Below are 14072 nucleotides of genomic sequence, written 5' to 3' on the forward strand. Positions count from 1 at the left end.
GATTAGAATGGTTGTATTTTAACAACTTTTAAAAAGTTATTTTGGCTGTAGAGATATTCCATTCTATAATGAGGTAATAAATTGAATTTTAATTTCTAACATGTCAGTTGAGCTATATAGTATACAAAAATCAGTGTTAAAATATTTTGAAGAATGTACAATGTCCCAATACTATTTTCTTACAGACCTTTCTCTTGAGTTCACTAATGATGAATAGTTCGAATTTATATAGTTTAGTAAGTTATATAAAAGGTTGTTTATTTTTGCAGGGGAGGTAGTGAGTTATAAGTGTTTTATTTTAAAAATACATAGTTTTGCTCTTTTCTGTGGAAAAGTAATAGGGAATAGTGTTTACCTCAAATTGGGTTAAATAATTGTGAGGGTTGTGGGGGTTTTTTGTTTTGTTTTGTTTTTGGCATGGTTGCTGAGTTAATTCTCCAGTTACTTGATTTAGGTGGTATTGTTTCTGGGGGGATGGGATAAAAAGGTCTTGAGTGCTGAAAATAAAGTAACAGTTTATGCAGAAAATATAATTTTGTGTTCCTTTGTATACTACCATATATATGTGTATGTGTGTATATATATGTGTGTGTGTGTGTGTGTACACACATATATATGTTTTTTTCTTTTTGATGGTGCTATGTGGCAAAACCTATTTAGCCCATGCAGTGTAAATAGATTGAGCTGTAGTTCTTAAGGCAATAGAGGAGTATATTTGATTTTTAAGTTCTAGTTCTGTGAAAGAAGTTCATTAAGTAAGAACTTAGATTTATACTTACAAATATATGAAACTCTAAAATTGTGCTGTCCAAACAATAGTCATTAGCTTCATTAGTTTTTTAAATTGAAATTAGTTTAAACTAAATAAAACTTAAAATTCACATCCTCAATAGCTACATGTAGCAAGTGGCTATCTTATAACTGCAGATAGAGAACATTTTCATCCTCACAAAAAGTGGCATTGTATAGCACCACAGTGTATTAGGACATATAGAAGGTGTAATGGTTATTTTTTTAAAATACTGTGTGCCTTGTCTATCAAAAAAAGCTTGTTGAAAACATAGTGTTATTACTAAGAACTCTTTGTTCAAAAAAGTGACTTGTCATGACTAATCTATTTTTATTACTTGGTCATTAAACATTTACTTTTCACAATTTATTTGTTTTTTTGTTTCAAAAGTAAAAGAGATTGCTTTTGAGTTGCTAATATTTGTACTCTTTTAGTGAAACTTTCAGATTTTAAATTATGGCAATCAGATCTACAAAAAATAATTGACTTCAGTTTTAATTAATAATTTTTATTATCTAACTTGAGTGCATCTCTTTGTAAAAGAGGTTGTTAGAATGTAGTGGCTATTGCTGTAACTTTTTTCTTTTAGATAAATATTGTTTTTAAAAATTTCATTTGAAAGTTTGGGAGAGGTACATATGTATAATATAGTAAAGAGTATAGTTATACAATTTTAGAAAGGTCAGATGGAAAGTGGTACCCTCTTGTCCTTTGATCTGGACCATCTTTCTCTCCCCTGCCCTCTGTCAGCTTATGCTAGCCTTGCTTTCTAAGCTCTGTTTTAACAAAGAATCTTTACAACTGAACATCAACAAATGAATATAGCTCCTAATTAGTAACTGCTGTTTTATTTCCCGTGTTTTTTTTTTCTTACATGTAATTTTACTGCCTGTGAATGTAAACTTTTTAGTACTAACCCTTGTTTCTCCTAAGTGTACTTTTAACACAAGTATATATACTCGATATGTTCTTTTAGTGAGTAAGTAGGCAATCTGGGTGTGTCTTCCTGTGAGAGTAGAGTAGTGTGTGCATGTGCATGTATGCGTATATACATACACATATTAATATATCTGCAACTATAAGTGGACCTTTTATGAAAAATATCTCAGTACTTAGATTTATTTCATGATAGCATATAGATGTTTTTTGGCTTTATTTATACCTTAGAATTGGTATCATTTTTAGTAATGTATTAATTTTGGGTTTATTCCAGATCTCTGCTGCTGAGTTAGCAATTGCGATGTTACATATTGTGGATTTTTGAAAGTTAACATTCACTGTTGTAGACTACTGACACTTTGTAATATATTTTACTTGGGATTTACTTTGGAGAGTCACAGAAAATCACCTATTTTGACGTATTGATGTTTTTCTAAGTAAAGGAATTTCACTGAAAATTGCTGGGATACTTTTGTAGTTAATTCCTAGAGTCAAAACTCTTCGTAGTTTTTCTTTGTTAGAAGAACCATAAATTTTTATCCTTCAAGTATTTTACCTGATGTCCATATTTAAAACATTCATTCTCTAGAGTAACTTGAAATTCATCAAATATGCTTTAAGCTTGGAAATTGTGGGTGGTAGGGCATAGATGTAAGACTCCTGGTGTAGATTACTTATTTTTTGTCTTTTGTGGGAACATATTAAATGTAAAGCGACATTGTTACATTTGATTTCTGTGGGTATATGTGTGAATCCCTAGTACCTACCATAATATCTAATATATAATGAGCATATTAAATGCCTACTTAATGAATAGAGACTATATTGCCACCATGTTCAGAAAAGCGTTTTGTGTGTAAATTAAAATTGTCTTTTCATCCATTATGTTTCCATCAGTAGACCCTCTAGCTCAAGAGCTACATTATTTTCAAATTCCTATACCCTAAATTTTGTAAAAACTCTTTTACCCTGTCAGTTGTTTAGTTTTTATTAAGGTCCACAGGAGACCTACCCATATTCATGTCTGTTTAATTTACTCTTTACTTTTATTTTGCTCTATAATTATTATGAAATAGGCTCAGTATCGATTCTAATCTCTTGCTTCTGTCATCTTCCCAGTCTTTAACCATGACCTTGTTTCTTCCTTGCCAAGCGGAAGAATGAAGTCGGGGAACCAACATAACCTTTGTAAAACTTTTAACATTTTAAAAGTATCTGTCTGTTAAAATACGTTCAATGCAAAAATGATATCTTTATTGTTAAAATATTTTTACCAAGAATATTATCCTAATATACCCAAATGTACAATGTGTCTAAGTCATGAGATCTTTAGGACTGTCATGATCGTCAATGAACATGTCTTAAAAGTGTTGTTAACAGCCTAGTGTCAGTAATTACACATTAACAATTTGATTTTGATACTTTACATTCCAGTGTCTCAAAATAGCTTAGCTTAATATCCAAGGAAATCATGTTTATTTCTTGCTTCCTCTACTTCTTTCCAACTAGTATATCGTTTTTCCATGACTTGCCCTCACTACTTTCAAGAAATATCCCATACCACCAGCTATTTGAGATCATGTTTTTTTAACTATAGGGCTTATTTGATTAGCTATTGATTTTAGTCATTATCAGGGACATTTATTTTACCTCACTGTGGCAGTTACACTGCCAAATGTTGATCACTGAAATACATTAGCTAGTTGACTTTTATGTAGCACTGAACAGTCTAGTTGGATTACATTTAGGACTCTAGCTTTCTGTAAAATTTGAGAGAAAGTGCTGTTTCTGAGAATGAATTTTTGGCATCATTTATGAATTCCTAAGTTGAGGAATTCTTGGTAAAGTATATGTGATTGTAATATTCAGAATCTTTAGTAATGCTTCCATGGAAATTTATTTTGGTTTGTTTGATTAGTTTTATAAAATACTTTTCTGAAAAAGCTGAAGTTTTTAGTTTTGTAAAAACTTTACCAGCAGTGATAGTTTTAGGAAATGCTTGGAGAATATTTATTACAAAAGTTGGCTTAATATATACTTAGCTGTTGTTAAGTGTGATTTCCCAGCAATATTTTGAAATTTTTTGTCCATGATTTCCATTAATGATTTTTTGGTCCAAAATTTGCTTAGTAGATAATTGATGTTAATATTAAAGAGGTTTATTAAATAGAAATTTTTTCATAAAAATTAAATGTATTAACGTTTGCTAGTGGTGTTCTCTCTCCTTTCCATTTCATATCTCAAGCCAGTCTGAGGACATAGCTTCTATAAGGATTTCCTATCTGTAGAAAAAGACATGATTGAGGGGTGAGAAGATAGCAAAAAATTCTGAGAACCTGTTCCTGATTATGAAGAAATAGTCATTACTCAAATGTACTGAATTCTTTTTTCTAAAATAACTTACAAAAACCTTCCCCTGTAAGATCCTGATACAGATATGAAAACAATAAATACCTACTTGATATTATAGTGTAACATAGTATGTAATTAATGTATTACTGTAGTAACAATTATGTAGTATAATGTATCATAGTATATATAACATAATATATAGTATAATATATCATGGTATAGAATATCAAGTAGTATTCATTATCTTAATATCTGTATCAAGCTCTTGTGGGGGCAGGTTTCAGTAACATTTTTAGACTAAGAGAATATACAGTATTATAATAGTATATGATATAATACGATACAATATGCAATTGATCTTTGAACAAAGTTGAAGTTAGGAGTGCCCACCACTGTGCAGTTGAAAATTTACACGTAACTACAGTCTGCCCCTTCACATACATAGATTCCTGAACATAGGGTTGACCCTTGAGTAACACAAGTTTGAACTGTATGGGTCAGTTGAATTACACTGGTCAATTGAAAAAAAATAATTGTGTATAAGTAGACCTGCACAGTTCAAACCTGTGTTATTCAAGGGTCAACTGTACTATGGATCCCCTCCCCTACCCACAAGATTTGGCATTCTCTGACTTCTATTGGACTTAATTTTGAAAATTCTTTATTAAGCCTGATGAGCACTGTAGTACAGAGAGCACTGGAATCAGATCCTTGAACAAATCATAACCTTTCAAAGCCTTGGTTCATCTACCCTTAAAGTGGAGAAACCAGTTTTCTTCCTACTTCATACAGTTAGGAGGACCAAAGTGAAATCTTACAGTAAAATCTCAAATCTGTCCAATTTTTTTTAGTATAGTAGTAAAATCTCAAATCTGTCCAATTTTTCTATGGCCAAGAAATACAGTCATCCCATTTTAATTGAATTTATCTAACAAAGTAATTTTTGAAAATAAGTCTTATGTATATATACTTTATATTTAGTGTATATTTGAAGCCACTGCTGCCACCAGTTATTTCCAGTTTTAATGAGATACAATTAACATGTAGCATTTACTAGTTTAAGGTGTACAGAATGATTTGATCTGTGTATGAATTGTGAAATGTTACCACAATAAATTTAGTTAATATTCAGTACATTTTACATAGCTATAATTTTTTCTTGTGACAGTAACTTTTAAGATTTGTTTTCTTAACAATTTTAAATATACTATACAGTACTATTAACGATAGTCACTATGCTGTATGTTACATCCCCAGAACTTACTTATCTTATAAGTGGAAGTTAATACCTTTTGATGACCCATTTCACCTACCACCTACCCCCTTAACCTCTGCCAACCATCGATCTGTTTTCTGTTTCTATGAATCTGTTTTTTTTATATTCCACATGTGAGGTCACACAGCATTTGACTTTCTCTAACTTATTTCTCTTAGCATAATGCCCTCAAGGTCCATTCGTGTTGCAAATGGCAGGATTCCTTCTTTTTTATGACTGAATAATATTTTATTGTATATATACCACATTCCTTTATCCATTCATTCATCAATGCACTAAATAACTTTTGGTTATTTCTGTATCTTGGATATTGTAAATAATGCTGCAGTGACCATGGTAGTACAGATATCTTTTAGTGGTTTTGTTTCATTCAGATATATACCCAGAAGTAGAATTACATGATCATATCGTAGTTTTTCTTTTATTTATTTTTTGAGAAATCTTTACTTTTCTATAGTGGCAGCACCAGTTTACATACCCACAAGTAAGTGCACTGGGGTTTCTTTTTTTTCCACATCCTGGCCAATACTTGTTATGTATTATCTTTTTTTTTTTATAGTAGCCATTATAACATTGTGAGGTGATACCTCATGGTTTATGTTTGCATTTCCCTGAATGTTGAGCATCTTCTCACATAGTTGTTTGCCATCTGTATGTCATCTTTGCAAAAATGTCTATTCAGATTCTCTGCCCATTTTTAATTGGATTGTTTTTGTTTTGTTGTTACTGTTGAGTTGCATGATTTCCTTATATATTTTAGATATTAACCTCTTATCAGATATGATTTGTAGTATTTTATCTCATTCGGTAGGTTCCCTTGTATTTTGTTGATGATTTTCTTTGTTTTGTGAAAGATTTTCAGTTTGAAGTAGTCCCACTTGTTTATTTCTGCTTTAGTTGCCTTTGCTTTTGGTGTCACATCTAAAAAAAATGATTGCCAAGACCATTGTCGAGTAGCTTACCACCTATGTTTTCTTTTAGGAGTTTTATGGTTTCAGAGATCTTATGTTCAAGTCTTCAATCCAATTTGAGTTGTTTTTGTGTGTGGTCTAAGATAGTGGTACAGTTTTACTCTTTGACATATGGCTGTCTGTTTTTCTCAGCACCATTTATTGAAGTGACTGTCCTTTTCCCTATTGAATATTCTTGGCTCCTTTTGGGGGAAATCATATATGTGTGGGTTTATTTCTTGGCTTATTCTGGTCTATGTGTCTGTTTTGATGCCAGTTCCATACTGTTTTGATACCCACAACTTTGTAGTATAATTTGATGCTCCCAGCTTTATTCTTACTTCTCAAGATCACTTTGGTTATTTGGCTATTTTTGTGATTCTGTACAAATTTTAGGATTATTTGTTTACTTCTGTGAAAAAAAATGCCTTGAATTTTGGTTGGGATAGCATTGAATCTGTAGATTGTTCTGGGTAGCATGGACATTTTAACAATATTAATGCTTCCAATCCATCAGCATGACGAATTTGTTTTTTTGTGTCTTCAGTTTCTCTTATCAATGTCTCACAGTTTTCAGTGTACAGATTTTTCACCTTCTTGGTTAGATATATTCCTATTTTATTCTTTTTGATGCAATTGCAAATGTGATTGTTTTCTCAATCTCTCTTTCTGATAATTCATTGTTAGTGCATCAAAATGCAACTAACTGATTTTTGGTGGAGTCTTTAGGGTTTTCTCTATATAATACATTATCCACATATAAAGACACAGTTTACTTCTTTCTAATTTGGATGCCTTTATAGCTATCTTTTGCTTAATTGCTTTGACTAGGACTTCAAGTACTATGTTGAACAGAAGTGGCAAGAGTGGCCTCCTTATCTTGTTTCTGATCTTGGAGGAAAAGCTTCCAGCTTTTTCATAGAGTGTGATGTTAACTGTGTGCTTGTCATATGTGGTCTTTATTATGAAGAGGTTTGTTTCCTCTGTACCCAGTTTGTTGAGAGTTTTTATCATGAATGTATATTGAATTTTGTCAAATACTTTCTCTTCATTTATTGATATGATTTGGTTTCTTCATTTTGTAATGTGATGTATCACACTGATTTGCAGATGTTGAATGATTCTTGTATCCTCTGAATAAATTCCATTTAAATCATAGTGTACAATCCTTTTAACGTAATACTGAATTCGGTTTGCTGACACTTTGTTGCAGGTTTCTGGATCTATGTTCATCAGTGATATTAGGCTATAATTTTCTCTTCTTGTAGTGTCCTTGTCTGATTTTGTTACCAGGATAATGCTGGCTTTGTAAACGGATGTGTTCCCTCTATTTCCTTTTTTGGAAGAATGTGAGAAGGATTGGTATTAATTATTTTTTAAAAATGTTTGTTAGAGTTTACGAGTGAAAACATTTTATCTTGGACTTTGTTGAGAGGTTTTTTTTGTTCGCTATTTTTTTTCCATTTTTTAAATTTTATTGTTGTTCAAGTACAGTTGTCTGCCTTTTCACCCCGTCTCTCCCCCCCACCCCTGTTAAGAGGTTTTTTAAAATTACTTATCCAATCTCCTAGTAGTCTGTTCAGATTTTAAAAGTTTCTTCATGATTAAGTCTTGGTAAGTTGCATATTTCTAAAAATATATCCATTTTCTCTAGGTTGTCTCATTTGTTGGTGTGTAACTGCTGATAGTCTCTTATGATCATTTGTATTGTGCGATACCAATTTTAATGTGTCCTCTTTCATTTACAGTTTTACTTAAGTTCTCTCTCTCTTTTTTTTTTTTTTTTTTTTTTTTTGGTAAATCTAGCTAAAGGTTTGTCTATTTTTAAAAAATAAAACTGTAGTTTCATTGACCTGTTCTCTCTCTCTCCTTTTTTTTTTTTTTTTTTTTTTGCCTATTTCATTTATGCTCTGATTTTTGTTATTTTCTCACTACTGTTAACTTTGGGCTTAGTTTTTTTTTTTTTTTTAATTCCTTCAGATATAAAATTAGGTAGTGCTTTCTACCTTTGATTTTTCTCTCTGTGTACATATATCAAGGAAAGGATCATTTGATCCCTGCTTTCTACTTTCTATGTTAACTAGTAGTAAATTGTCATTTACATAATGAACTTCCTAGAAAGCATGTTTCTTATAGTTCTTTCTCACAGTAACTCGGTAGCTGCATGTCGATGAAAATGCTATGTTAATATCAAAACTGTGGTACTTTAAAACCAGATAGTTATTAAAATCTTTTCTTTTTCCTGCTTCATCTGTAATAGTGTTTTTTCAGTTGTAAACCAACACCTTGTTATTTTGTCTTCATTAAGTAAACCAATTTGCATTGACCTGAACTGCATAGGACATAACCATATAGGTTATATAGTTACATATAGGTGGGTGGCACTGTGTTCCATTTTGAATAAAGTGTGACTGATATAAAGGGTCAGCAAAATTTTTTTGTGAAGGCCCAAATATTTTAGGCTTTATGGGCCACTTGTCCATAATACTGTACAGTAGTACTAAAGCAACTATCCACAAAGTGTAAAAGATTGCGTCACAGTATTCTAATAAAACTTTACATACAAAATAAGTGGAGCCCTGGCTGGTGTGGCTTAGTAGATTGAGCACCGGCCTGCTAACCAGGCGGTCACCGGTTCAATTGTCAGTCAGGGTACATACCTGGATTACAGGCCAGGTCAGCTTCCCCATAGGGGGCACGTGAGAGACAACCACACATTGATGTTTCGCTCCCTTTCTTTCTCCCTCCCTCTCTATCTAAAATAAGTAAATAAAATCTTAAAACAAACAAACAAGTGGAGCGGCAGATTTGATCCTGAAGGCTGTAGTTTGCTGAGCCTGATAATAGATACAAAGTTGAAGTTTTATATAGGTGAATATGATATTTTTCTAGTTATTATCCAGTACTTATTAATGTAGTATGAAATTAGCCAAGTATAATATTTTAACAGGATATTTAATATTTGTGTATACTTATACATAGTGGGACTATATATTATTAATATATAGTTAATAAAATATATAACAAATATACTGATTTAATTTGCCTTTTAAATATTTTATACTTCTCACAAGTACATAATTTAATACTTGATCAGATTGATTAAAATACTTAAATAACAAATCTCAACATGTGAATTTTGTTGTTCTTGATTGCTTTTTTATGTTTGTTTCTACATGACCTTAACATGTTAAATCGTTAACAGTATTTCAAGCTGAAGATTTCTCCCTTAAGTTTGATAGGATAAGTACATAATAGTGACATTAACACTTTGCAAAACTGATTAAATTCCTAACTGTTCTCTCATACCTTTCATAATAAATATATTGAATAGTTCTTAGATGATTTTCCTTCTAATGTCTCCCCCTTTCAACCCATCTCACAAATTATTGCCAAAATAACATTTCTGAAGCACATTCTGATTCTGTCATTCCTCAAAAGGACTATTATATGAGCCTTACCTACTTTTCCAGGATTACATATTTTGTTCCCTATTGAATGTCTTGTTCTGTCCAGAGCAGACCACTCAGACATTCCCAAATTTATTTCTCCTGGCTACTAACTTCTGTTTCTTTGCCCCTGTTGTGCATCCTCCACTCCTCCACCCACTAATTATTTACATATAATCATTGACCTTTTTCTTGTTTTCCTAAAATTTCTCTCTTAAGTTAGTATAATATATACATTTATTTCTTTCAACTCCTTACAAATACACAGATGCAACATGGTATACCTATCATTTTGCATTCTGTTTTCTTTACATTTACTATCTCTCTTATCAACATAGTTCATAATTATCCTTACTGTCATCTACTCTTCTACTGTGTTCCCCTGTTGTTGGATATTTTGATGTTACTTACAATACATAAAATTGATCTGAACATCTTTCTTCATAGAGCTTTTTTTGTTTTGTTCTATAAATGTCCTTTGATAAATTTCCACTAATGGTATAAATGGGTTAAACGGTTCGACCACCATTTGCTGTGTGTTGTATTTCTACATTGTCCCTGATTGAAATTAAAGATTTATTTGATGCTGTTCCTCTAATATGGGTAGGTCATTGAAAGAATTGTCACTGAACTCCATTATGCTTACCTAACTTTATGGCTTATAAAATTGAGGTTTATGTGACTTTTCTTGATTCATTTATGAATATGACTGGTTTCTATTGTCTGAAGCTTTAGTCCTAAAGAGTTCATGAACTGAGGTGGTTTATTTTTAATCTCAGGGTTGTTTTCCCATTCAAAACAAAACACATTGTTATCAAGTCAGTGACTTTGGGACTTTTTAAGTCTTTTAATGACTTCTGGTTTCAGTAATCTTATAAGTGTGCTAGTATGAATAACTTACACCACAAATCCAAGATGGTTGCTAAAATGTAGCAGTTCTAGAAGCTAATGTATTCTGTACCCCTATTAGAGGCAGAAAATAGAGGCACACTATATCTTATGGAATATATGTCTGCATAAGCTGGAAGAGTGGTACCTCATAAAATTGTGACTAAATGGCATTATTCCTCAAGCCAGTAACTTAAAATTTAATGGACTTCAAACACCTGATTTAAAGAATAAAATAGTAAGAATGGGAGAAGTTAGGTAAGAAAGAGAATCATAAAGTATTAGCAGTCTCAAGTTTTTAAGAAGAAAATAGCTCAGCAAACAATAATCTCTATAATCATCAATCTAGTAAACAGTAGTGAGATATTGTGCTTTCATTTAAAGGATTATTTCCTAATTTGGGGAAAAGAACATAACCAAATATGTCATAGGGATCATTTGAAGCACTTGCTGTTTATTCATTTCTTTTGAAACTGAATCAGTTATCTGATCCTTAATGATGTAGTAAAGATCCTCTGTGTGAGTTCAGGAAAGTCACAAGCATTTTATTTCTTACCCTTTGTAATCAAGAGACCTGGCTGAGTCAATTTATAGTGTTTTATAAAAAGGAAGAAAGGATTTTGTTAATTCAGAAAATGCATAAACATGTGGATTGACAAACAGGGTTTACATTTGGAGGACAGTCCATTGAGAGACATTAACCATTGCTATATTTTAAAAAATTGGGTCATCATCAGAAATGAAATATTTGGTCTTTGAATTACGTTGCTGTAACTTTCAGAGTTGTACAGAGGTTAAAATGATTTGAGGAGTAATATAGCCCTTAAATCTGATAGTATTCTTTTTAATTTAGGGAATAAGGGGCAGTAGACTATAATGAATAAACTGAATAAAGTTTGATGCCTGATCAGATATGAGACACAAGTTTTCTGTGTTTGCCCATTATGAGGAATCCTTTTTTTTTTTTTTTTTTTTTATTTTTTTAAGAGAGAAAGAAGAGAGCACAGTCTTTGCTCTGGGTATATAATAAACCATTGTAAAGAGAGTACAAGTACCAATGTATATCTTAAACCTTGATTATCTATTGTATATTTATCTGCAGGATAGTTTTAATTCTGGGATATTAATATCAAATCAGTATGACTTTGTGAATGGGAATTTAAGCAGGATATAATCAGGTAAAACTGCTTTAAAAAAAAAAAATCTCATGATGAACTAAAGGCCAAATACATGGGTTATCCAAATTTGTAAAGCAAAAAGATTATAATGTTTCAGGCAGTACAAAGAAAATAATTTTCTTTTTTATTTAAATTCAGCTTGGCAATCTTTGCTAATTTTCTTTTTTGTTTTTTAATTGAAAATGTCTTCATTTTTCTATAAAATACAGCAATTCAGAAACTAGCCAGGATGTATCTCTGTAAGTGAACATAGGAAATTGAACCACAAAGTTAGGTAATCAGAAAGCATTTATTGACCGTCTATATATACATACTTATTATAGGTCATGTGGAAAGAGAAAGATAAATGCTAGGAGATATAATTCTTTCATCAAAAAACTAGTTATTAGAGGTATTCAGAGCATTAAAGATTTTTAAATGAGATGCAGAGTATGTTTATATTGGGGCTGAAGAAACTGACAACCCAAAGCTAAAGATTTTTTTTTTTACTTCTACCAATGTTCTAAAAAGTGGACCTCACTGATAAATGACAAATTAAGAAAGCCAATACAAAGAAATGTTACATGATTTGAAAATTACACAGATAATTTATATTGAACATTAGTATATCAGGATTCTCAGGAATGAAATCTTTGAAGTATTACCAGTCATGATTATTACCTCTTTGTTGGGTAAAATTGTTGCTGTGCATGTTCTTAAAAGACTTGAAAACTAAAAGTTATTTAAATAACTTCTTCATGATACTGAGTAAAAGTTTTATGAAAAATAAAAAAAATTATTTTTCTATTGAGATAATGTTTTATATTCTTAAATTATTAATAGTATATATTTTTGAGGCTTTGAAATAGTCTTAATTGGTACCCATTTATTTTTGTCATGACTTATTTTTTACATAAGCACTATTATCATTTGAATGTTAACAGTGTTAATGTTGATTATAGTTACTAATATTCCCTAATATAAACCAATATGGTACTCTTTGCTCCTAGTTCCTAAAATTTAGCAGGTAAAACCTCATTTTTATACTTGCATTTAAAGATTTACATGGGAAGGTAAAGTTAAAATTGTCTTCTTCAATAGTCATCAAGAGTGTATTGTCCTGAAAAACAGGTGTTGCTATTTTGACTTTATTTTTTAATTCTCAACAGGATGTTATAATTTATTTCTTCATAACAGCTGTTTTTGTTTATATTTGTGTAGGATTAGGTAGTATTATGTTAATAGTTTTTATTGTATTGGTACATATTCATCCTGTATTTACTCTTTTGTGGGAAAATATGAACTTATTTCATAACAGACTTGAATCTACTATTTTTAGTGGTAAATATTTATATTTTAAAATATTGTTGTTCTTTTTATTCTACCTTTCATGTTTCTATTATTTTTAATTGAATGCATATGTGTTATCTGTTTGAGGAAATTCTCTGTAACACTAAAGACATTATCTTGCTTCTCAAATAGACAGTGATAGGTAAAAACATATAAAGCTCTTGTTCCATCAACCATATACAGCCACCAGGATCATACAGGAAGACAAGGACATGATAAGTGTCCTCAGATTCTTCTCATTTATACTGAGGGATAGCATTGCTTTCAAAATAACTGCTTCAATTCTCTATAAATCAAATCTGGGTGCTATCAAGAAGGTGAGATGTACCCCCTATCACAAATACACATGATAATGGCAGTGGATCTCTAGTTTCAGAAAGGCTTTTCAGAAAATACATCAAAAATTGTTGATATAACTGCCTATTATCATATTTTTGAAGTTGTTATGTAATGAAATATATATAAAAACTGCATTATCAGTTTAGGGTTAAGACTATTATAAATATGACTGTTTTCTTAAAATACAAAAGTGACTTGACAAACTTTTGTAAATACTTCCATTTTATTTTCATTCTGGTAATTCAGTTAAAAACTCCATTTTATCTTTAGATTGACATTTTCTTCTTGCCTTTCATTAATAGGTAGTATAGATCAATCAGTGTTAAAGGAATTACCCCCTGAACTCCTGGCAGAAATTGAATCCACCATGCCACTTTGTGAACGTGTGAAAATGAATAAACGCAAGCGTAGTACAGTTAATGAAAAGCCAAAATATGCTGAAATCAGTTCAGATGAAGATAATGATAGTGAAGAAACTTTTGAATGTAAGTATCACATAACTTTATTGTTACTTTAGAATTAAAAAGCAGATTAATGTGTTTGTCTCATTTATAATTATTTGGGTTAGCAAGAGTACAGTGA

The 14072-nt window shown here is 31.0% G+C and overlaps 1 protein-coding gene across 6 annotated transcripts in view; it reads left to right on the forward strand.

Moving 5' to 3' along the window:
• Window positions 1–14072, forward strand: part of NIPBL (NIPBL cohesin loading factor) — a 182737-nt gene that overhangs the window by 101742 nt on the left and 66923 nt on the right. For all 6 annotated transcript variants that reach the window (XM_053914377.2, XM_053914375.2, XM_053914391.2 and 3 more), the window contains one exon: window positions 13793–13975. In XM_053914377.2, coding sequence (XP_053770352.1) covers window positions 13793–13975 — 183 coding nt within the window. The remainder of the gene's footprint in view (window positions 1–13792; window positions 13976–14072) is intronic.

The sequence above is a fragment of the Desmodus rotundus genome, chromosome 1 (assembly GCF_022682495.2).
Source record: "Desmodus rotundus isolate HL8 chromosome 1, HLdesRot8A.1, whole genome shotgun sequence".
Classification (NCBI taxonomy): domain Eukaryota; kingdom Metazoa; phylum Chordata; class Mammalia; order Chiroptera; family Phyllostomidae; genus Desmodus; species Desmodus rotundus.